The following is a 25,549-nucleotide window of genomic DNA, read 5'->3' on the forward strand; positions in this document are numbered from 1 at the left end:
TAGTGGCAGGAGAAAACCCTCTAAGTCCCCCTCTAAATAAAGTAATTAAAATTTAAAAAGAAAGTATTTGGAAACATCTTAAGGCCAAGAAATTGAGAAGAGGCTAGATGGCACACAGTAGGGAAGCGAACTTCTAACACTGTGGTACCTATTAGCTTTGGGCATGATTGTTTGTTTGTTTGTTTAGAAACTATTAATTTATATAATCAAGCCCACATAGATAAGACTTTACATACTGTGTTACCCCTGTACAAATGGGGAAAAATAAGTTTAGTGTTTCTTTTTGTTTATTTATTTATTTTTTTTTTGAGACAGGGTTTCTCTGTATTGTTTTGGAGGCTGTCCTCAAACTCACTCTGTAGACCAGGCTGGCCTCGAACTCACAGAGATCCTCCTGCCTCTGCCTCCCAAGTGCTGGGATCAAAGGCGTGTACCATCAACGCCCAGCAGCAGGGATAAATTGGGATTTTTTTCCCCAAAGTTGATAGCTAAAAGCTTCCAAGGATTTGGGGCTGAAGAGCTGGCTCAGTGGTTAAGAACACTATCAGGGGGCAGGCATTGGTGGTAAAAGCCTTTAATCCCAACACTCTGGAGGCAAAGGCAGGCAGATCTCAGTGAGTTTGAGGCCTGCCTGGTCTACAAGAGCTAGTTCCAGGATAGGCTGCAAAACAATACAGAGAAACCCTGTCTGGGGAAAAAAAAAACACTCTCAGGTTTTCCGGAGGACCTGGGTTCAATTCCCAGCAATCACATGGTGGCTCACAACCATCTGGAATGAGATCTGGTGCTCTCTTCTGGCATGCAGGGATACATGCAGACAGAACACTGTATATATAATAAATAAATCCTTTAAAATTTTTCCAAGAATTCAATATATATATTTGTGTGTATAAGCATATAATTTTTATTTGTATAAAATGATCAATAATAAGCCGGGTGTTGGTGGTGCACACCTTTAATCCCAGCACTCAGGAGGCAGAGGCAGGTGGATCTCTGTGAGTTTGAGACCAGCCTGGTCTACAGAGTGAGTTCCAGGACAGCCTCCAAAGCCACAGAGAAACCCTGTATCAAAAAACCAAACCAAACTAAACCAAAACAAAACAAAACAAAAAAAAGATCAATAATAGCAGTATGTTAGGCAACAATAGCAGCAACAGCCTTTCTGGGATGATATGAACAAAACTGAAGAGATACCTAGCCCATTCCATAAAAAAAAAAAAAAAAAAAAGCAAATTCCCAGGAAACAGCACAGCTTTGTCACTGTTGTGGTTGCTTTGGCACATTTGAACTTGACTTTGAATGATTCTGTGGGGCCCAGAAAATTAAAATCTAAGCCCCACCGGGTATGGTGACTCATGCTTCAACTCCAGTGCTTGGGAGGTGAAGTCACAAGCCTCAGGAATTCAAGGCCATCCTCAGCTACTTAGTAAGTTCAAGGCTAGCCTGGGTTATATGAGACCCTGTAGGAGGAAGGAGGATTAAGAGGGGGAAAAGAAGGAAGGAGAAGAAATAAAACAGAGTCTGAGCTAGTCAGAGAGAGCTAGGCATGTAATAAGGAAATGCATCACCACGAGCAATACATAGCAGAAACATTAGAGTCGTCAGACACATACTATAAAACAACCGAGTTTTGTTGAAAGAATGAAGCTTAAAAATATCTGCAGGGACAGGAAACTATAAAAAATGACATAGTAGATTTAAAGAGAACATTTGTAGAAAGCTTTATGGTTTAATCAGGGATCAAAACCACAAATACCTGCAGGGGCTAGACAGCAAACAGAAATGAGTCAGGTGGCTGGGTGAACAAACTGGTCACCTGAGCAGTCTGGAGGGCAAGGGCTGGCTGCTCAGCTCTAGCTGCTGCTGTGTGAACTGGGGGCCCATTTTGCAGAACTTTGGCTGGATCTAATGAATTTAGATTTCTTTTTATGATAGTCAAATTGATGTAGCATTGACACTGACCATTATAACCACTTTTCTCCTTTTTCCATTTTCATTAATGTGTGTGGAGGGGGTCAGCATGTATGCTGTGTATACATGTTTACAGGCATGGTATTGGTGCACATGCACATACATGATTGTGCATACATGTGGAGGCCAAAAGTTGACGTGGAATCATCCTCTATCTACCTTGTTTATTGAAGCAGGCTCTCTCATTCAAACCCAGAACGTGCCAGTATGGCTAGTCTCACTAGCTAACTTTTTCTGTGGCTCTCCTATTTCTGCCTTTCAAGGCTGGAATTACAGGCCAGTTGTCATGTCTACCAGCATTTATCTATGAGTTCTGGGGATATGAACTCTAGTAGTTGTGCTTTCGTTGCCAGCATTTAACCACTGAGCCATCTGCCCAGCGCATTGTAACCATTTAAAAGTACAATTCGGGGCTGGAGGGATGGCTCAGCGGTTAAGAGCACTGGTTGCACTTCCAGAGGTCCTGAGTTCAATTCCCAGCAACCCCATGGTGGCTCACAACTATCTGCAATGAGATCTGGTGCCCTTTTCTGATGTGCAGATATACATGCAGACAGAACACTGTATGCATAATAATAAAATAAATCTTTTTAAAAAAAGTACAATTCAGTGACATGGGACATTCACTTCTATGTAGTTCTAGAAATCTTTCATTAGGAGGGAAAACCCACACCCATTAGCCATCATTCTCTTCTCCCCTCAGCCCCTGCCTAGTCTAGATAGCTCATGTAAGTGGGGTCATACAATCGTCTACCTTGTATACCCATACCTTCCCATTAGCATACTTTCAAGCATGTTTAGCAGTGTGGGTATTCCTTTTATTATTCATGGCTACATAATCCCACTGTGTATAAAGACATCCATTCATCAATTGGTATTTGTATTTAATTTTTTTTTTACATTTCAGTTTTTGGTTTTTTTTTGTTTGTTTGGTTTTTTTTTGTGTGTGTGTGTGTAAACATGTGGCAATCAGAACAACTTTCAGGAGTCAGTTCTCTCTTTCCACAATGTGGGTTCTGGGAATTGAACTCTTGTCTTCAGGCTTGACTGCAAATGTATGTATGTATATATGTATATAGTTTGTTTGAGACAGGATTTCTCTGTGTAACATGCTTTGGAGCATGTCCTGGAACTCCTTCTGTAGACTAGGCTGGCCTCAAACTCACAGAGATCTGCCTTCATCTGCCTCCCAAATGCTGGGGTTAAAAGTGTGTGCCACCATCACCTGGCTACAAGTGCATTTACTAAGCTGTCTTGCTGACCTGATGTGTGGATTTGTTTATGTCTTATTTTTAAAGTATATACATACATACATACATGTACATACACATGTACACACACACATTCTATGTGGGAACTATGGAACAGCACTTGTCTAGCACTAAACAAAAACTAATTCCCTCAGGCCCAAGCAGGGAATTGAACTGAGGGTCAAAATTATGAGACTTCTGATTTATGGCATATTTTCCAATCCAGCACTCAGAATGGTTCTCTAACATAATTGTTTTAGTTTTTTGTTTATTTTGCTTTTCAAGACAGGGTTTCTCTATTCTAGATCTCACTCTATAGGCCCAGATGGCCTCAAACTCACAGAGGCCCACCTGCCTGTGCCTTGAGTGCTGGGATTAAAGGGGTGCACCACCACAACCTGGGTGTTTGATTTTATTTATTTATTTATTTATTTATTTATTTATTTATTTAGAGACAGGGTCTCACTATTTAGTCCTGGCTAGCCTGGAATTCCTTACATAAGCCAGGCTGGCCTTGAACTCACGGAGATCTGCCAGCTTCTGCCTCCCAAGTGCTGGGATTAAAGGAGTAGGCCACCATGCCGGACTACTGTTCTTATTTTTATTTTTCACATTAGGGCCATGTGATTGAAATGGTAAAATGATGTGCTTGGGGGGAAAGCCCATACATTTTGTTCTCATTCTCCGCTAGCTCTCTCTACCAGACCCCAGCACCGTCCCCAAACTTTAGGGGGTAACACAATCAATGCCGTCACAGAAGAAGTTCATGGCTGCAACCTGGAATAACTCCTTTCCTCAGTTTCCCCACCTGTGAAATGACTTGAGTTGGGCTAGTTCTTCTCCAGGCACTGGTTTGCTCACATTAGGTCATCTCTTTTCCCAGCATCCACCTGGGCAAGCATTTGCTCTGGTCCAGTCGGTTTAGCCTCAGCTGCCTACCTATCTGTCCCTATCCTAATTGACCGCAGTAGATTCTGCCACCTAGTTCTGTCCTGGGATCGGGAACAGCCCCTCAAAAGTCTTTCTGAGTTGGACCAGTCCAGTTTACCAGCTGCTCCCGGTCAGTAAACTGCGCTTCCACCAGGAGCCGTTTAAGATTAATTTGTGGTCCTGTGACCTACGCCAGCGAGCTTTATCCCCGACTGGGACAATTTATCTCCAAGGAAAAGGAAGCCTTGCGACAATGCCTACAGCCACCGGCCTCTGGCACCTTAAACTGCGACCCTAGTTTGATCATGGTGAGGCAGACGTCCTAGCTCGCACATTTCAACAAGGCAGCTAGCTGGCCAGAAACCGGCACCTCAACTCTTTCCAAGATCACGAGTCCGGAACCACCGCCTCCAACTCTGAGAAGTCAAGCGCCCGACAAGTAACTTGCACGATCGCACCCGAGGCCACCAACCCAAGGCCAGGGCACCCACGGCCTCCTGTCTGCCATCCCCAGGGTGTGTGTCTTGGGGGGAGGGGTTCCCACCACATCCGCGGCCTCCGGGGGAGTCGGCGCGCGGGCCAGTCCCGCGTGCTGGGAGGTCGCGGTCATCCCTGATCGTTTCCCTGGGTGAGGTCCCCGAGGCTCCCCGGGGAGGGCGGCGGCGCCCGGAGGCCGCACTAGTGGCGGCCGCGCCGCTCCCCCTCGCTCTGTGCAGCTGCCGCCCGGCGCTTGCGCACTGGGCCCCGGGCGCGCGGCGGCACCAGGCTTTGTGTGTGCGCGTATGTGTGTGAGTGTGTGTCTGTGCGCGAGTGAGAGAGCGGGCGAGTGTGGCGAGCAGGACCCGGCGGGCGCGCTCCCCCAGCCTCTCTCTCTCTCCTCTCTCTCTCCCTCCCCGCCAGAACCATGTCGGGCAGGTCGGTTCGAGCCGAGACCAGGAGCCGGGCCAAAGATGATATCAAGAGGGTCATGGCGGCTATCGAGAAAGTGCGCAAATGGTAAGCCGAGGCGCCTGCTCGCTCTCTCGCTCGCCCCGGCTCGCTGCACCGCGCCACGGCCGCTGGCTAGCCCGGACCCAGCTCACGGAACCGCGGGGCGCAGCGGCCCCGGGCCCGGAGTTGGCGAGGACGCGCGGCCCGGGTCACCTGCGCCCCGCGGGGGCTGCGTCCGCTGCCCAGGTGTGCTTGGCGCGGGGTCGCCCACCTGGCGGCGGCGGCGGCGGCGGCGGCGACAGCGGCAGCGGCGGCGAAGGCGACGGCGGCTGCAACCCGGAGCTCGGAGCTCGGGAGAGGGGGGTTCGCGGCCGGCCCCAGAAGCCATTTCGTTTTTTTGTGCAAGTCACATGAAAGCGGCTTCCCGCGCGCCGGGGCCGTGATGCCGGCGGTGGCGGCGGGCAGAGCGCGAGCTCCATTGTGCGGCGCGGAGCGGGCCGCCGTCTCCTCCCGGGGCGGCGCGGCGCCGGTGTCCCCCCAAAACACACACACACACACACACACACATACACACACACACCCCACGCCCCGACCCGACCCGCCCGCAGCTCCCCGCCTCCCGGGCCTCGGCGCCCTCGAGTCTGCGGAGTTTGCAGAGCGCGAGCCGTTTAAATTTAGCGCTTTGGGCAGCCTGGAGCGAGGGCTCCGGGCGAGGAAGGAAGATGGGGGCGAGCGCTGGGAAGGCGGTGGCGCGGCTGGCGAGCGGGGCACCCGCGGCTCCCACCCGCTCCGCGCGGCACCCGGAGCTCGGGGGACGCGATGTTTGCTGCCAGAAGCCAAGTCCTGGGCCGTGTCTGCCTTCTCCGAGCTGGAGCTGGTGTTTGTTTTGCGGAGAGAGCGAGCGACCGTTGTTTTTGTTCTCTGCACTGGGGGAGGAGGAGGGGACCGCGAGATTCGGTGTGGGCCGTGCGTGTTTTTCAAGCTCAAATTAGATCGTGCCCGGCGTGGCCTCGTTATAATTAGCAGGATGGAACATTTTCACGGGCCTCGTCGGGATCTGACTCCCAGGAGGCCCTAGAGGCCAGGCCGGAGGCGCCAGTAGTCCACCTCCAGGTTGGGTCAGACTTGTTGAAAACTCCCTGCTCCCCAATTTCAACTTTATTATGTCTTTTTTTTTTTTTTTTTCTCACGGCTTCATCAGGGTCCGAGAGGGAGACGAGCAGCCGCGAGGGTGCCCCTAAGTGTCAGCGGCCGTGGGCTGGTCCCGTCCTTTATAGGAACTGGCCAGGCCCCGCTGCAGGCTGTTTCTTTGGGGGGTGTCATTTCTTGAGTAACGCCGCTGTTGTTATTGCCTTTAAAAAAAAAAAAAAAACACTACTCGGGGGCCTGTCTCAGGTCTGGTGGTGTCACAAGTTAGCTGTCCTTTCAGAGTGAAACCCAACAAAAAAAAGGCAAGGAGAAAAATCAATAAAGTCCACGTGCTCCCGGGCCTCCTATGGAAAGGGCTGTCTTCGGATGGCCGGATGCCTGCCGTGGGCTGGGTTTGGCTCCAGTGGGACAAAGAATTTTCACAACCGTGAGAAGGGGAGGCTTTCCAAAGTTGAGATCCAAGTCCTGGGTGCCGGGAGCTCCCCTGCTGAGCAAGGCGCCCAGTGCCCAACTGGAGCCATTTAAAAATGGCAGAAACAGCTGCAGGCCAAAACACAGAGGAAAACAACACAGTGCCCCCTCTCCTGTGGGACTCTCAAGGGAAGGCTGAGGTGCCCCCCCTCCCCTGCCTCAGTCCTGGTGCAAAGAAAGAACTGATATCAGGGCGTGAGTCACTTCTGTCTGTCACCCTCCTGGAGGGTAGAAAGGGGCCGGTGTAAGCTGCCTTTCTGGTCCTGGAGCAGTGACAGCTGCGGCTGGGTCTGCCAGCTGCTCTGCGGGGCGGGCAGATGGAGGGATGGGGCTTTCCACCCTGTGGGCCCCAGAGCAGCAGGCCTGGAGGCTTCCATCCTGGCCAGTCCCCAGCCTGCCAAGCCTGGGATTGGAATGGGGGATGCGGCTGCCTTCTTCCCTATGTTTTGGGGGAAATAAGAACATCATGACCTCCAAAGACCTCAGGCTTTGGGAAGTTCCTACTTCACTTCCTTGCTGTGACCTTGGGCAGAATATGAAACTCACTTCTCTAACCCTGGCAACCCCGGGGATTCGGTGCCCCCTCGCCTTCTTGAACTGTTGAGGACCGACAGACTAGTCAGGTGAAGTCACCAGAGTACACAGGAGTCATTGTAAATGTCCTTATGTAAGGTGAACTTTCTAGAAATTTTGGATTTGCTTCCCTCCCATTTTTAAACAAAAATGAAGAGGACTTCCTTGAGTCGCAGAATCTGGTCTTTCCCTGTCTGTACAACAGTCTTTCCATCGACCCTGAAGGCTTTGGGGCTGTTTATTAACTGTGGCCACCAACCATGCATTTCACCACTGACTGAACATGGGGTTGCCAGAATTAGCAAATGAAAATACAGAACACCTGACTAAATTTGAATTTCAGATAAATAGCAACACGATTAAAAAAAAAAAAGCAACCTTTCTTCCCTTGTACATGCCTATAATCTCAGCATTTGTGAGGTAAAGGCAGAAGAATCAGGAGTTCAAGGCCAGCTACATAGTGAGTTCAAGGTTAGCCTGGGCTACATTCAAGCTTCTCTCAAAAAAGCAAAAGTAAATGAAATTTTCTGCTGAGATTAATGCTTTAGTGGTGGAATTGAGCTTAACATGCACAGGGCTCTGGGTTTTGACTTCAGCCTGTACACACACACACACACACACACACACACACACACACACACCTACCTTTTGCGTAAGTATATCCCATGACATACACATACCGACACATAAGGAAAAGTTATCCATTTATCTGAAAAACTCAAAATCAATGAGTCGTTCTGTTTTTTAACCAGAGGAGAGCTGAGGTGTCTGGCATCTCTTCAGCCTGAAAGCCTAGGGTGGTATTTCTTCTCATACCCACTTGGCCAGCTCTACCTTTCCATCGCTCTGCAGAGAAAGCCAGTGTGCGCTATGGCCTCCCTACCCACAGCCAGCAACTATTTCTCTTTTCTGTCTGGTGTCCCCACAGAGCAGGTTGGTGGGGTGTGAGGTGGCCAGAAGATGGCTGAAAGAGGACAAAATGGTTGGTGCCTTTTTGGGAAACTGGGCCAGGCTTAGGAGGCCCAGCGTGAGTGGAAAGATAAAGGGAGGTCAGAGCTTCGTAGTAGGCATTGGTCCAGGACCTTTCAGCACTAGGTCCAAGGGTTCGTTAGGAACTGGCCACAGAGACAGAGTGGGGGCTTCCTATCCATCCCTGAGAGAGGCCTTCTGAAGCACAACCAGATTTACCTGATTAGGATGAGGACAAGTCTCCCAGGGTGACAAAGACTAGTCCTGTGTTGAGTGTGAATTGCTCTTTGGAGTAGGCAGGGACCCATGGGGCACACTGGACCAAGACCCAGTAGAACACTGGGAATTTACCTTGGCCTTGAGAATCTGAGATGCACTACTGTAGTTTATGTAAGAGCCTGAGCTGGGGAAGAACTTTGGAGCTATATGCCCACATCTGGGACCTTGCTTTCAGCCTTTCATCTCAGGGACACAATTCTGGGAGACAGGAGGGAAGCTGGTTTTCAGGGGCCATGGAGGCAGGTGGACTCGTCTCAGTGTAGAGTAGTTTTGTGGCTAGGTTGAGCTGCAGCCTGGTGGTACATGTGAACGCCTCCAGGTGGCGAGAGGTGGGGCTGGGGCAGAGCCAGTGTGAGCCATCTGGAGCAAACTGTAACTTCCAGGGGCATATGGGCCCCAGAGCGTGTTTTCAGAGTAGCCAAAAATCTGGATTTTTATGGCTCCCCCTTTCTTTCATTCTTTCATCTACTTTGGCAATTGAGTCAACTTTTGAAAAGTACTATGACGGTAAACAAGATGTGCCTTGCTGTAAGGTAATAGGAATGTCTTCTAGTAACCTCATTGTGGGAGCAGCCAGCTGTGTGTGTTCCCCCATTGATGGGCTTGGGGTGTTTGTAGGAGCTGCTCCCCTGAGCCAGCATCTTTGTGAGAGCTCTGTCTGGCTTCCTGGGAGGCCAAGGACCAAGTCCCAGGTCAGAGGTCAAAGATCAATCCCGAAGGTCGGTTCTTCCGCCCCCCCCCCCTTCTCTGTAGCTCTGGCTGTCTTGGAACTTGCTCTGTAGGCCAGAGATCCACCTGCCTCAGCCTCCCAAGTGCTAGAGTTTGTTGTTGTTTTTTTAATTCTTTTATATTTATTTATTTTGTGTTTGTGCTTGTACAACAAGAGAGATGGAGAGAGGGCAGGGGGGAGAGAGAGAGCTCTCCCATGGCCTATGATGCTCTTGTGGCTGTCAGAGGCCAATTTGTGGGAGTAGGTCATCGTCCACCATGCCATTTCTGAGGATGTAAAGTCATCAAGCACCCTTACCTATGACCTACTGAGCCATCTCACCAGCCCCTATTATTATTGTCATTATTATTATTGATCTCACCATGTAGCCTAGAACCACCTGGGACCTAGAGTTAGCAATTATCTTGCCTCGGCCTCCCAAGTGCTGGGGATCGCAGGTTACTAGAATTATATACCATCATGCCCACCTCCCAAGTCAAGTGTATAACTCTTGCCTCTGTCTCCTCAGTGTCCACACCTAGTAATAGTGCTACAGATTATTTCTGTCTCTGAGGTGACCAGTGACGAGGTCATCCACTGGGGGTGAAGGAGCCAGGGTGTTGCTGGTGGCCCATAATGCCGATAACTTCAGACATTCACCTGGTTCCTGTCCTCTTGGGAGGCCCAGAAAGAACTCTGGTGAGCTCTTCAACCTGAACCATGATCTTTCTGTTTCAAGTTAATCACTTAAATAAAAAAAGTAAAATTAACATACTCCAACTTTGAATTGATTGTTTTACTAAAGCTCAGACCAAGGAAGTCAGTCAAGGGCTTGCTTGTGTGTACCAATTGGGTGACTTTGGCCTTTTGATTCTAGAAATTTCTGTCCCCAGGTGGTCTTTAGAATGAACTTTTCTGTCTAGGGCCAGCACAATACCAGAAAGTGGACTCTGGCTGGCATCAAAACCTATATTCACTCTTTGTTTTACTACATATTGTCTATGTGACCATGACCATGATAAAAGTTGCTGGGCTGCTTGTTTCCTCATCGGTAAGATGTGTTCCTCCCTTTTAGTAATCTCAGAGAAAGGAGAGCGGGGAGGGGTCATATAGCTTGGCCTCTAGTACACAGTGGCCATCAGGATTATTCTCTACTTGTCACTGACTTTGTTCCCTGTCCCTATCCCTCCAGCTACCTTCTGGGTATTTTGAGTGGAGATTGAAAGATGCTGTTGTGGCTTAGGCGCTCTGCCTTCAGGAGGCAGGAGAGGGATGGAAGATAGACATCTGTCTCCTTGCTCTCCCAGCCCAAAGGCGCATGGGCGGGGCCTGACGGATGCTCTGCCGAGGGTTTGGATCCTCTCCAAGCAGTTATGTGTTCTCCTCCGGGTCTCACTTCCTTGATCTGTCGATGGGAAGGTGACACCTGCTGCCACACATGGCCATGTAAACATCAGAGTATGTGGGTGTAGTGCTTAGCACATGGAAGCAATTAGAAATGGTCGCCTTTAACAACAAAATCCTGGCCGTGGCTGGCAGGAACTTGGCGACCTGAGTGGGCAGAGTTTATGGATGGAGGTGCATGGTTTGGTTAGCACACATACATGCACTTGCTCACACGAGCACACCGCTGCCCAAAGCCTCAGCTGTGACCTGGTAAAGACTGCAATGTGGCACAGTCACATATGAGGGGAAGACAGTAGGTAAAGTTTGAGTGGAGAAGCCAAGGTCCTCATATCACCTAGGTAGCTTTGGGACTCTTTTTTTTTTTTTTTTTTAAGATTTCATTTATTTATTATGTATGCAACATTCTGCCTCCACGTATGCTTGCAGGAAAGAAGAGGGCACCAGATCTCATTACAGATGGTTGTGAGCCACCATGTGGTTGCTGGGAATTGAACTCAGGACCTCTGGAAGAGCAGCCAGTGCTCTTAACCTCTGAGCCATCTCTCTAGGCCGGCTTTGGGACTCTTGTCATTGAAGTTGTTGCCTCTTCCTCTAGCCTTGACCTCTCACCTCATGTGGTTGCTCAAATCACTTGGGTTCCTTTCTGAACTCAGTGCAACTTCAGGCTGCCTCCTCCTGAGATGGCCAAGCCAGAACCCACACTGTTGGGGCTCAAACCCCACCGCCGCCCCTGGTGATTCTCCCCAAGTTGTACCTACCCTGTGCAGGTACATGGCCTCTGAATATTTAGGACAAGAAGGGACAGCGTCTCACAATAATCGTCTAGCAAATGGCAGTGGCTTGGAGAGGGCAGAGTTATTTTTTTTTTAAGATTTTATTTATTTATTATGTATACAACATTCTGCTTCCATGTACATCTGCACACCAGAAGAGGGCACCAGATCTCATAACGGATGGTTGTGAGCCATCATGTGATTGCTGGGAATTGAACTTAGGACCTCTGGAAGAGCAGTCAGTGCTCTCAACCTCTGAGCCATCTCTCCAGCCCCGAGGGCACAGTTATTATCCTTGATGAAACTAGTCACCCTTTCCTTTCTCACAGCCTGTAATTTTCTCCTTCTCATCTGTATACCCATCTCTCTCAGCTGGGCACTTGGATTCTGTCCTATGGGAATATAGAACCCAGGTGATCAGGGGTCTATGTGAAGCCTCCGCTAAAGGATAGGTGCCTAGGATCCATCCCCACAAGGCCAGGCACAGCCTACCTCTCAATGTCCTGTCCTGGCTCCCCCACCCCCCACTGTTAGGAAGGGAAGCTTCCAGGAGGGCAGGGCCATTGCTTGCTTTCTCTTTTACATAAAGCCAAGGGCTTTCCCAGGGGCCCCAGCCGTCAAGGACCAAGCTGGGATTCCAGCCATATCTGTGTGATCCATCAAAGCTTGTTGTCTTAGCCCCTAGGCTACACAGACATGTCTTTGTAGCTGTGACCTCTGCCACCCTCCCCATAATCAGAGTCCTTGTCCAAAGCCCCCTGGTCATGGGCTCTTCCTCATTCCCTGCAGGGAGAAGAAATGGGTGACTGTTGGTGACACATCCCTACGAATCTACAAGTGGGTTCCTGTGACGGAGCCAAAAGTTGATGACGTGAGTACATAGGGCTGTCATGTCTTCATTCCCTACCCAGCATGACCTCCACACTGCAGGGAGAAGAGGCTGTCATCTCTATCCACTGGCCTGGGGACCTAAAGCCAAACTACTTGGAAGGCACAAAGCCCAGCCTAGGCCTAGAAAGCCTACTGAACTGTGTCATTAGCCCCTACAGTCCTATCTGGCCCTCAGTGACAGGGGGATGTCCCTTGAAAGTTGTCCTCTGTATGAAGAGACACATTTTTATATAGGGCTTACTCCCCCTGGCACCTTGTGTACTCTTTTTTTTTTTTTTTTTTTTTTTTTCCTCCTGAAACATGGCTTCTCTGTAGCTTTGGAGTCTATCATGGAACTTTCTCTGTAGACCAGGCTGGCCTCAAACTCACAGAGATCTGCCTGCCTCTGCCTCCCAAGTGCTGGGATTAAAGGTGTGTGCCAACGCCCGGCCCACTTGTGTACTCTTATGTAGGAACAGGCAGTGTGGTACCTAGTTACACCAAGCCTCTGCCTTCCCTGTGGCCCCATTCCTGAACACCCATCCATAAGCCAGGTCCCGGCTCATGCTTCATACCACCCTCTTTCTTCCTGTCTTTTAAAATCTCTTTACAAGGGGAAGACATGATCTCTAAGAGGGTACACCCACTCCCCCCAGAGTCATGCATACAGTTATGTCGAAGTGGAGACTTGAACTCAAGTCCCCCTAATTTTCAGATGTGTGTGTTCTCTGTTTATGGAGCACCTTCTAAGGGGCTGTTGGTGGACCAGGAGTGAGAGAACTTGCTGTAGGGATGCCTGCACCACTCTCTAGAGGGGCTTAGGAAGATCAAGGGAGACGAGTGGGACCATGCTGACAGCGGTGACCATGCTGTGTCCTGGAGAGGGTGCTTGCAAGTGGCCAACCCACTTCCTACCAAAAGGCTTTTGCACTATGGTCCTCTGCATGCCTGCCCCTGCCCGGGTTACCCACACTTGGCACCCTCCTCTGAGAAGATGAGTGTTTGACTCCAGCTGCCTCAAGGAGCAACATGGTCATGGTTGATACGTCTTGTTATGGGGCAGCAGCTTCCTCAGTAAAGACAGAGGTTAAGCTCCCTTTCGAGGTGCTTGCCTCTCTGACTCATCTTCAATAACCTGCCCCTTGAGTGTAGGGACTCTAGTCAGGGCTGAGGTCACATGCTTACCAGGGTTCGGAGCATGGGGAAACAGAGGCTGGTATTGATTTGAGAACTTAGGTGACCAGCAACCTTTCTCATTTTGACCTGGGTTTCTGAAGCCACCAAGTTCTCTCTTACCATAAAGGGACCAAGGTTTGGACAAAGAGCATCCCTAGTCCTCGGAGACAATTTGTGGCTCCAGCACCTGCCTGGGCCATTAGGTGGTGTAGAAATGCTGGCTGTATCTGAGGAGACGTGGTCCCTGCTCTCAAGGAATTTCTAATCTCGTTTGGGGAAGATAATTATAGAATAGCATAAAACAGACATCAGGGAAGTGCCAAGTGGAATATGATCCAGGGCAACGTGTAATATATGGGCCGTGGGAAGGACGGGACAGCTCCCAGTTGGGCAAAGAACACTGACTATAGTCAGACAGACAAGCCCTGGCTAACCTGAGGCTGTATGCCTCACTGAGCCCCCCCCCCACTTGTGTAGAGGAGCCATGCCTAGCTTATGGTTTCTGTACCCAGAATGTGTGCACTGTGTCGCCTGGAGAATATTTAGCATAGCATAGTGTTCCAGAAATGCTGAGTCCCTCTGAGCCATGACAGGAGTGTGCTGCCTAACCCCTCTTTCTCTAGGGCTGAGTATTTGGGTAAGATGCAGATTCCTGGGCCCCACCCCAGACAGCTACTTTAGAATCAATGAAGGTCAGACCAGCAATCTGCATGGCGTAGAGGAGGGGCCAGCTTTATGGTTTTAGAAAATATTCAATTAGGAGCCAGGCAATGATAGAGCACACCTTTAATCCCAGCACTTGGGAGGCAGAGGTAGGCGGATCTCTGTGAGTTTGAAGTTTTCATTCTTTCTAATAAGCAAAACACGTCAAAATTCAAATGTTACTTCCTTTTTATTTGGTGCGTGCGTGCGTGCGTGCGTGCGTGCGTGTGTGTGTGTGTGTGTGTGTGTACAAGCTTAGCACCTGAGTGGAAGTCAGGAGACAGCTTGTGGGGATCAGTTCTCTCTACCACATGGGTTCCAGGGATACAGCTAACTTTGGGGTTTTTTTGTCTTTTTTGGTTTTTCGAGACAGGGTTTCTCTGCGTAGCTCTGGAGACCAGGCTGGCCTCGAACTCACAGAGATCTGCCTGCCTCTGCCTCCCGAGTGCTGGGATTAAAGGCGTGTGCCACCAATGCCTGGCTTCAGCTTAGATCTTCAGAATTGGCAGCAAGTGCCATCTCACCAGCTCCTGTTATAGAATTATAGCTGGGAAATTTGAATGACAATGGCCCTACTAACTCTGAAGTGTACATTTTGGCTTTCATTATTTCATTTTATTTTATATTTTTTGAGACAAGGTCTTGCTATACAGCCCAAGCTGGTCTTGAATTCTCTTTCTTACTGTCTCTGTCATGCTAGGATTACAGGCTGAAGTACATTCTTTGAAAGAGTGAATTTTGCTTTGAGGGTGTAGCTCCATGGTAGAATGTTTGCCTGGCGTGTGTGAGGCTGTGTTTTTCTTTCTTTTTTTTTTTTTTTTTTTTTTTTTTCCGAGCAGGGTTTCTCTGTGTAGCTTTGGAGCCTATCCTGGCACTCGCTCTGGAGACAAGGCTGGCCTCGAATTCACAGAGATCCACCTGCCTCTGCCTCCCGAGTGCTGGGATTAAAGGCATGCGCCACCACGCCCGGCGAGGCTGTGTTTTTCAAACCACAGGATTCTGGTGTTGGAAGTGTCTACAATGGTCAGTAGTAAAGGCAGTTGCTACCAAGCCTGACCACCCGAGTTTGATTCCTGGAACCCACGTGGTAGAATGAGGGAACCAATTCCCAAAAGTTTCCTCTGGCCTCCACATATGCATGGTGCCACCTCCCTCTACCCCCCCCCCCCCACACACATACAAGTAAGAGATACCATTTTCCTCAGTACCTGTTAGCAGTTACTTCCCAGGTGACCTGTAGTTGTATATGTGTCCTGCCTCTGTTCATTTGTACCTTCTTTAATATTACTTTAAAGGAAAATGACTTATTTCTTACATGCATGGATATTTTGTCTGTATGTAAATATGTACACCCCATGCATGCAGTTCCCTCAGAGGCCAGAAGAGGGCATTGGGTCTCCTAGAGCTAGAGTTACAGATGGTTGTGAGCCACTATATGTGCTGGGAACTGAACCTTGGTCCTCTGCAGGGACAACCAGTGTCCTTAAGAGCTGGGCCACCTCTCTAGCCCTATTTAAATATTAATTTTGCAACATACCTCTTCCTAAATCTGCCTTTTGCCCTGCATGCACACAGCCTTTCTTGAGTTTGCCTCCCTGTGGGTACCAGTGCACCCACTTTGTGTTTGTCCTTCCAGAGTGCACACAGAGATGCAGTCCCCTCAACACACCCCAACTGTGCTGGCAGCTACATTCTCTGTTCCTCTTTGTCTTGAGGATATTGAGGTATTTTAACATGTTCATGCCTCACAGATCTTTCTGATTAAAATCCAAAGAGAGCCTCCTTAGTCTCTGTAATTGTTACTTTGAACAATCAGACCGTCCATGATTTATTTTAGGAAGGTTTTACCATCACTCATGGAAACCAAAATGATTCTTTTCCCTTGAGAGCTATGGGGCTGTGGGTGTGGCTCACCCTCAGAGCACTCACCTAGTATGTGTGACGCCTGGGATTTGAGCCCCAGCACCCCAAAAGCATCCTCTCTATTCCCCACTGCTCCTTTGAGTTTTTCATCCTTCGCAACACTTTGAGAAAGGCAGCCCCAAGGGGCTCAAGAGTGACCTGTGCTTTGCTGTGACCATATCTGCCCTCGCCAACATGATGGTGACCATGGCCTTTCCCATAGTTTCTCCCTCTGGAAGACGAAGTTCTTACTAGCCGGGGTGTTTGCCTGTCTGCAGGTGACAGCCCTACAGACAGGTGAGATTATGTCTCAGTGAGACGCTTTGATTCCAAGGTGGGCACGGGACACCTTGTGGGCCACATTCAAATGCAGGTAAAGACAACCTGCCAAGGCTTGGGGTTCTGACTGTTTGATGGCATTAAATATTCATGCCACTCCCCGGGGCCTCTACTGTGCACACACATGTACGTGATTGACTGACTGGGTTTCTGTTCCCTTTTTCTCCTCTAGAAAAACAAGAATAAGAAGAAAGGCAAGGATGAGAAGTGTGGCTCAGAGGCTACCACTCCAGAGAACAGCTCGTCACCAGGAATGATGGACATGCACGGTGAGCCCCACCACAGCCAGCTTCCCTGCCTGGGCCTCAGGAAGCCCTAAGTTGTGTTTTTGTTTCTCTAGCAGGTTTGTTCACATTCCAGGCAAAGGGTAGGAGGCTGGGCGAGACTACCAGGCCTCTGTGCCAAGGAGGAGCTCTTCGGAGGAGACATTTCTTTCCCTGGCGTACCTAGCCAAGAAACAAAGCAGAAACTTAGAGATCACACCTTCTGCTCACCCAGGGGCGCAGTCTCACAGATGATTCCAGCAGCCCTGCCCACCAGGAAGATTTGGGGGTGTGATGTGCCAGACCCATGACTGTATTTCTCATTCTCCATTTTTGCTTTCTCCAGAATGGATTTCTGAGTAGTTCATGGTCACCATAAGAACCTGGACACTGCCCTCTGACAGCTTACCTTCCTGGGCTGTCTGATTTTAGAAGTTGTTACATGTGTCCATTGCATCCGTTGGGGTGAGGTTGGGGCCATAATATAGCCAGTCTCCTGTTTTCACCTTGTCGGTCTGTCTCTCTTGCCTTATTGAGTGGAAAGGCTCAAATCATAGCCCTATGGCTCCATGAAATGTCCATAAAACACACAAGCCTTATAGCCAGCCTGTTCCAAAGCACAAGAGGTGTACAGCCTGTCCCAACAGACCTCTCCTGGTGGCCTCATCCCTACAAGGAAAGCCACTGTGGACATTTAACCCTGTAGATTTTGTGAAAAATGATTAGCTTTCCGCCACTGTAAGAAGATGCTTGAGATGGTGCAGTTTGAAAGAGGAAGGGCTCGTTTGGGCTTATGGCATCAGAGGGCCTAGTCCATTAAGTTGATGGCGTTGTTTTGGGGTGTCTGGTGGGTTAGCACGTCACAGTGGGAGCAGTCAAGGTAGGGAAAGCTGCTGGCACAAGAGGAAGAGGAACAGGCTTCCTTGGAGACGCATCCTTATAATCCCAGTCCAGGAGTAGAGACAGGAAGATCACTGCAAGTCTGGGGACAACCTGGGCTACATAGTGAATTCTAGGCCAGCCTGGACTATAGAGTGAAACAGTGTCTCAAAACCCAGGGGGGCAAGAGGACCCCTTCAGTAGCCAGAAGATCTCCCGGGTCCCACCTCTTAAAGTCTCTTCTGCCTCTGACTGTGCCGAGCTGAGGATTTACCCTTTAACTCATGGGCCTTTGGGGACATTTAAGATTCAAACTATAGCAGCTTTTGATATTTATAAATCAGAAACCCTGCTTTACTGCTGTTGTGGGAAGTTAGTTGTTACTGTGCTAGAAGCAGCTGGCTAAGACAGGAACAGCTTTCATCCCTTAGGGGAGACATGGATGCTCTAGCCACCCTGGTCACCCTGTCCTGTCTCCAGGCTGGCCCCACCCTACCAGAGTTTACTGTGCTTATCTTTCCCTCCTCTCTCCTTAGATTATTTATTACTGTTTGTTTTGTTCTGGAGAACAGTGTCTCACTGTGTAGCCCTGGCTGGCCTAGAACTCATTGTGTGGAGTAGGCTAAGCTTGAAACTCAGACATCTAACTGCCTCTGCCTCCAGAGTATAGGAATTAAAACCATGTGCCACCCCACCCCATATATTTATATATCATATGTGCACATGCCATTGCATGCATGTGGAAGTCAGAGGACAACTTGTGGGAGTCATATCTCTCCCTCCACCATGTGGGTCCCAAGGATTGAACTCAGGTCGCTAGGCTCAGTGGCAAGCACCTTTATCTACTGAGCCATTTGCCAGCCTTGTATTGGTAATTTTTGTTGTTGTTTTGGTTTGGTTTTTTTTTGGTTTTTGTGTTTTTTGGTTTTTTGTGTTTTTTGTTTGTTTGTTTGTTTGTTTTTTGGAAACAGTGTTTTGCTCTACAGCCCAGGCTGGTCTAAAATTTATTATGTAGCTCAGGCTGTCCTCAGACTTGTAGTGATCTTCTTGTCTCTGCCTCCCAGGTACTGGATGAGTCCAGATTTTGATCTTAATTTTAATGTTTTTGCTTTTGAAGTTTTTTATTGCATCTATTTTGTGTGTGAGTCGAGGAGACATGTGCATACTACAATGTCAGAGGTTTTGGAAGATAGTTTTCTCCTTCCACCAAGTAGGTTCCAGGGACCAAACTCAGGTCATGAAGCTTTGGTGACCAGCACCTTTCCCCACTGAGTTGTATCGATGTCCCATGCATGTATGTTTGCTTTTGGCCACTCTAAACCTTTTGTACAACAAGGTGGTATCCAGTAGATCAGTTAAAGTCAAAAACGAATAGTGGCTCTCTCAAGTTGCTGATGCCCTCTGACACAGTCTGCCTCATCCTGGGAAGGCACAGGCAGTAAGTACACTGTGTCTTAGTTGGGGTTAATATTGCTATGATAAACACATGATCAAAAAGCATTCAGCTTACACTTCCATATCGCTGTTTATCATCGAAGGAAGTCAGGGCAGGAACCTGGAGGGAGTTGATGCAGAGACCATGAGAGTTGCTGCTTACTGGCTTGTTCCTCATGGCTTGCTCAGCCTGCTTTCTTATAGAACCCAAGACCACCAGCCCAGAGCTGGCACCACCCACAATGGGCTGGGCCTTTCCAGACAGGGTTTCTCTGTGTAGCTTTGGAGCTATCCTGGCACTCGCTCTGGAGACCAGGCTGGCCTCAAACTCACAGAGATCTGCCTCCCCCTGCCTCCCGAGTGCTAGGATTAAAGGCGTGCGCCACCAACGCCCGGCTTGCAGTCAGATCTTATGGAGACATTTTTCTCAATTGGGGTTCCCTCCTCTCAAGTGACTCTAGTTTGTGTCAAGTTGACGTAACAATATCCAGCACACACCTACCTCATTTACTCAAACTAACCATTCCCTGGTACCTTATTTCTTAGTGACTTGGCTTCATAAAAACACAATGGTTTTTTGCTGCTGGTTAATGAACAAAGAACCAAGATCCCACTGGATGTAGTGGCACGGGTCTGTAATTCTAGCTCTCTAGAGATGGAGGCAGAGGGATCAGGAGTTCGAGAACAATCTGGGCTACATGAGACACCCCCCACCCCCCCCACCCCCGTCTCAAAAAAAAAAAAAAACTACAACAAAAAACTAGGTTTGAAGATGTGGTTCCATTGACAGAGTGTTCACTGGGTTTGCACAAAAAAGCTGTGGGTACAGGTCTGTAATCACAGACATTGAGAGAGGGAGCAGGAGAATCAGAACTTCAAGGTCATCATCCGATAAGTACCAAGCTCAAGCCTCGAATTCATTTCCTTTTCAGGGTGAGGTATGGAATATGGCCTGGTTCCCTGGCATTCTGAAGTAGCCCCTCTCTAACTTTCCCAGGACCTCCCCCAACTGTGCCACCTTGAGTTAGTGATGTAACCTCTAGCCTTCTGGTTGGTTTTAACCTGTAGAATGCAGCGGTAATGCCTGCTTCATGAAGTTCTTGTGATTAGATGAGACAATCGCTAAAGAGCCTTGGCACGCGGTTTGTTTGTTTTGCATTGGTGTTTTACCTGCATGTATGTCTGTGTGAGGGTTGCAGATCGTAGTTAGCTTCCATGTGGGTGCTGGGAATTGAATTCGGGTCCTCTGAAGGAGCAGTCAATACTCTTAACTGCCAAGCTATGTCTCCGGCCCTGAGCCTTGGCATCTTAACAAGCTACCATGTATGAAACCTTCACAATGTGCCAAGTGTCTGGTAACATGGCAAATCTCACAGATGAAGAAGTAAGGCAGAGAGGTAAAGTCAAATCACCCCATTAGCAAGCTGATAACTTCCAGTGCTAGAGTTGACATGTGAGAGCCCTTGTGGACAGAATCTAGACTTGCTGCCTGAACTGATTCGGAAAGAGCCAGCTCCTGGACATAAAGCAACGCATCCTTCTTCTCCGTCATTTTCATTTTAGCCCATGGACAACCAAGACCAAGGCAGAGGTGACCAAGCATGAAGGCTTGGGGACAAATGTGGGCCTGGCAAGAATGTCCCAGAAGGCTGGGGAAAGGGCACAGCAGGAGCTGTGGAGGTCACTCACACACTGGTGTCTGTAGTCTACAGATTCAGCCATGTCAGCTGTGAATCTCGGTTCCCAGGCCCAGCCCCAGCCCCAGCATCTGTCTGGTTAGACATTAATGTTCACTGTCATTTATTAACAGAATTTTCATCACACGTGCATTGGAGTCTTGACCTAGGAAAGTTTAGACTTTCTTGAAGATAAAGACTTTTATCTTCAAGACTTTCTTGGAGAGTACATATTCAAGTCAAGAGGATGCTTTTATGTGACCAGCATTCTGGAGTATAGTTAAATAGGGTCAGCTGGGCTGTGTGACTGCCTGGCGCTCCCTCCAGGTGTTGGTAAAGAGAGACTAGGGGTTGATAGTTGGTCCAAATCGGATGGGAGGCACACACCCATAATCCCAGCACTGAGGAGATAGAGGGAGGATGGTGAGGAGTTTAGGTCATCACTGCTCTCATAACAGTATGAGCTACATGAGACTGTCTTAAAAAAAAAACAAAACAAAACAAACAAAAAACCCAAAGAAACAGCAGATAAACCCGAGGGATGAATTCTCCCATCTGTAAAAATTTTGGTAGCAATACCAGGTAGGTACCCCTCAGTGGGTTGTTGATTAAATGCAGTGTCTGGGCATGGTGGTGCATCTGTAGCCCCCAGCTATGTGAAAGCTGAAGCCAGAGGATGGCTCGAGGCTGTGAGTTTTGGGATAGCCTGTACCACATGGCAAGACCATGTTTTCAGAACATAATGGGATAATTATAAATGTTCTTTCTCAGTGCGTGACACATAGTAGGTCCAGAACTCTTGGAGTACCTCTGCCCTCCTCCTTTTACAAGGTCCCACATATAGCAGCATCTACAAAGACAGCCTTAGATTGGTGTTGCTTAATTTGAGTGTCAGTGTGAAGTCCTGACTAGCGTGAACTCACTACGTAGAGCAGGATGATCTCAAATCATCAGTAACCCTCCTGGTTCTGCTCCTGAGTGCTAGGATCATGAGCGTGAGCTGCCATGTTATAGAGTGTTTGGTCTAAAATGACTGTGCCATACTTACCTGGCAGAGGAGAGATCATGATCCGGAAGGTGGTTCCCAAGGGTTCCTCCATTATACTTGAGATTTGCTGATTCACACATCAGCCCTGTGATTCTCCCCAGTGCGGGAAACTCAACTGTGTAATTTGTGGGAGTTGGGGATGTGTTTATGCTTTCCCCTATAAAAATAAAAATCGAAATAAAATGACTGTGCCCATGAAGGGGGTTCAGGACAAGGGGAAGTGTAGCCTGGGCGACAGATCTGTTTCCAGCTTAACAATGAATGCTACTGCCTCGTTACCTCTCTTCTCTTCATCAGTTTCCTTGTAGAGAAAACACGGTGTAATGAGCCCCACTGGCCCCCTGCTTTGGTTTTTATGAACATTGGGCCATATTGCCACATGCTTTTTAATGTATTGTTTTAGATTGACTTAATTTACATAAAAACTACATGTCTCTTGGGTGTGAAGTCTGTGGAGCCCTGATAGTTGTCTGCAGTCTCCCTACCTTGGCGTGTTTAGTCTGTACTACCCATCTCAGCATATGTTGCCAAAGGGTGACATTTCCCCAGACCCACTGTGCCATTATCTCTTCCAACAAAGTTAATAATAATCCCTAATTGCCAGGTGTTGGTGTAGTTCGCCTTTGATCCCAGCACTCAGGAGGCAGAGGCAGGGGGATCTCTGTGAGTTCATGGCCAGCCTGGTCTCCAGAGCGAGTTCCAGGACAGGCTTCAAAGCAATACAGAGAAACCCTGACTTGAAAAACCAAAAAACAAACAATAATCCCTAATAACTTAAATAAGAATCCAGGTCATATACAGATTCCCCAATTGTTCCAAACTGTGTTATAGTGGTAAATTCCAAATTAGACCCAAATAATTGGCACAAGTATTTACCGGTGAGGTCTCTTACATTTCTTTAATCTTTAGTATTCTTCCCCATTTCTCCTTCCTTAGTGTTTTGTTTTGTTTTTTTGATAGGCTAGAACCCAGGACACTGTGAAGGGAGAAAAGTGTTTTACTATGAGCCATATGCCAGTCCTCTTTTATAATTGATTTCTGGGTGGGGGAAATGGCTTAGAGTGTAAAAGCGAAGACCCAAGGTGTGTGCCCTTGCACACAAAATGTATACACATCAAAATAAATAAGTGCATAAACCCTTTGTTTAGTTTTAGGACAGGATCTTCCTTGGTAGGCGGAACTCAAAGAGATCCATCTGCCTCTGCCTTGAGTGCCAGGATTAAAGGCGTATGCCACCATGTCTGGCCATAAAGCAATGCTTTTTAAAAGTTGTTCATGGAGTTAGGGTAGGTGCTCGGGAGTTGGCTCAGTGGTTAAGAGCATTGGTTGCTCCTCTGGATAACCCAGGTTCAATTCCCAGCACCTAAATATTGGTTCACAACCATCTGTAACTGCAGACCCAAGAGATCCAATGCCCTCTTCTGGCACCTGTGGGTGCCAGCATGAGATGCAAACATACGTGTGAGCAGAGCATCATCCACATAAAATAAGTTTTTAAAAATTTATGGGTGAGGCTGGAGAGATGGCTCAAGTGGTGAAGAACTCCTGATGTTCTTCCAGAGGACCTGAGTTGAGTTTCCAGCACTAGTCAGGATGTTTAACTAACTCCAGCTGCAGGGGATCCAAAGCCTCCAATGGGCATCTCCATTCATTTGTACAGACCCGCGCGCGCGCACACACACACACACACACACACACACACACACACACACACACACACACACTTACCACACAATTAAAATAAGGGCACTTCAGAGGCAGAGGCAGTCAGATCTCTGAGTTCCAGGCCAACCTGGCCTACAGAGTGAGTTCCAGGACAGCCAGGGCTATTACATAGAGAAACCTTGTCTCAAAAAACAAAACAAAATTTTAAAAATAAATCTTATAAAAAATTGGGCTGGAGAGATGGCTCAGTGGTTAAGAGTACCGACTGCTCTTCCAGAGGTCCTGAGTTTAATTCCCAGCAACCACATGGTGGCTCACAACCATCTGTTATAAGATCTGGTGCCCTCTTCGGGTGTGCAGATATACATGGAAGCAGAATGTTGTATACAAATAAACAAATAAAATCTTAAAAAATAAAAAAATGGCTCCCAGGGTTGGAGAGATGGAAGAGTGGCTAAAAGCTCTTCTCTTGTAAAGGACCTGGGCTTTGTTTCCAGCACAACTTTGCAACCACCTATAAGCTCCAGTTTCAGGGACACGTGTGCAATGGTGCACAGAATTGCCTGCAGGCACACATGTACACATGAAGAAATAAAGTGCTCCTGCTACCTCTGCATAGCCTTGTCTGCCCTCCCAAAGGGCCACTTGCCTCTGCCTGCCCAGTGCTGGAATTAAAGGTGTGCACCACTATGCCCGGCTTTCCCTTTAGTTTACATCAACAGGAATTCAGCCTGGAGTTTCAGGAGCTGAGGTGGAATGTCTTAGTAATACTATTTCATGGCCAGCTGTACAAAATACCTGTTTCTTCTCCACCTAGACCAGTTCTCATTACCCCAAAGGTTTTTTTTATTGTTATTATTCAATATTTTTATTCTTTTAAGAATTTGATATATGAATGCAATGTATTTTGATCATAATCACCCCATAAAGCCTCCCAGATCCACTCCATCCCCTCCCATTCCCTGTCTTCTGTGTTTCCATATTTTTAAAAAGATTATTTTCTTTTTCTTTTGCTGTTCTGGAACTCACTCTGTAGACCAGGCTGGCCTCAGACTCACAAAGATTCACCTACCTCTGCCTTCAGAGTACTGAAATCAAAGGTGTACACTACCATTACCCAGAGAGATTAAATATTTTATCTGGGCAATGTGGCACACACCTTTAGTCTCAGCATTTGGGAGGCAGAGGCAGGTGGATCTCTGAGTTTGAGGCCAGCCTGGTCTACATAGCAAGTTCCAGGTCAGCCAGGGCTACATAGTAAAACCATGTCTAAAAAAAAAAAAATGTGTTTGTTTTCATTTCATGTTTGTTTGCCACATGTATGGAGGCAGTAGAGGGTCAGATCCTCTGGAAGTGGAGTTATGAACAGCCACATGGGTGCTGTCAGCCAAACCTGCATCCTCTGTAAGAGCAGCAAGTGCTCGTCACTGCTGAGCCATCTCTCTAGTCCTGTGTGTTCTCTTTTTTTGATAACATGCTGACTCTAATTTGTGCTGCTCATATATTTATGGGTGTGGCCCAGCCCACAGGAGCATGGTCAGCCTACCAAGGGCGACACCCTTAAAGAAAACAGACTCCCCCAGAAGAATCAAGAGCCCCTCCTTCATGCTGATATGTTGCCTGGCTTCATCCTCAAGCAGCTAAAGCTACGGTGCTTTCATGAGCCCTGTGGTCCTGTCAAGGCCAGGACCATTCTCTGTTTTGTCTGGCAGGCCCCAGACACAGGGACCTCCTTAGTTAGCCAGGGCCTGTGGGGGAGGTGTAGGGAGGAGATAATCAGACTAGCTCTGGTCAGACTCCCTGACCTCACAGGCTCGGGAAAGCTGGGCCCCCTCCCACATGTATGCATGTGTACACGCTACCCTCTCCTCAGCAGCTATAGGATATCAACCTGTGCTCTGTTCCTGTGCAGATGAAAACAGCAACCAGAGCTCCATAGCAGATGCCTCTCCCATCAAACAGGAGAACAGCAGCAACTCCAGCCCTGCCCCAGAGCCCAACGCATCTGTGCCCAGTGACGGCCCTGAAGCCAAGGCTGACGAGGCACAAGCTGATGGAAAAGAGCACCCTGTAGCTGAAGGTACTTGCTGTCCAGGGATGGGACTCAGAGGGGCTGCTGCGGGTGTTTTAAGGAGGCTTTGCTGTAGGCCAAGCCTAGACCATGAGTGTAGAAGAAAAGTAAGG

At 48.4% G+C, this 25,549-nt stretch overlaps 1 protein-coding gene and 1 non-coding gene across 6 annotated transcripts in view; both read left to right on the plus strand.

Moving 5' to 3' along the window:
- Positions 1–4,152: 4,152 nt before the first annotated feature.
- The window catches only part of Bcl7a (BAF chromatin remodeling complex subunit BCL7A), a 33,692-nt gene continuing 12,295 nt past the window's right edge, over positions 4,153–25,549 (plus strand). For 2 of the 5 annotated variants that reach the window (XM_035443314.1, XM_035443315.1), the window contains exons 1-4: positions 4,938–5,147; positions 12,201–12,282; positions 16,573–16,669; positions 25,278–25,445. In XM_035443314.1, coding sequence (XP_035299205.1) covers positions 5,056–5,147; positions 12,201–12,282; positions 16,573–16,669; positions 25,278–25,445 — 439 coding nt within the window. In that variant the 5' untranslated portion in view covers positions 4,938–5,055. The other 3 variants (XM_027413998.2, XM_027413999.2, XM_027414000.2) reach the window with 3 other exon arrangements.
- LOC113835511 lies at positions 21,693–21,860 on the plus strand. Its single transcript, XR_003485099.1, has one exon. It is a non-coding gene; the product is annotated as a U1 spliceosomal RNA (small nuclear RNA).

Source organism: Cricetulus griseus, chromosome 4 (assembly GCF_003668045.3).
Source record: "Cricetulus griseus strain 17A/GY chromosome 4, alternate assembly CriGri-PICRH-1.0, whole genome shotgun sequence".
NCBI lineage: Eukaryota > Metazoa > Chordata > Mammalia > Rodentia > Cricetidae > Cricetulus > Cricetulus griseus.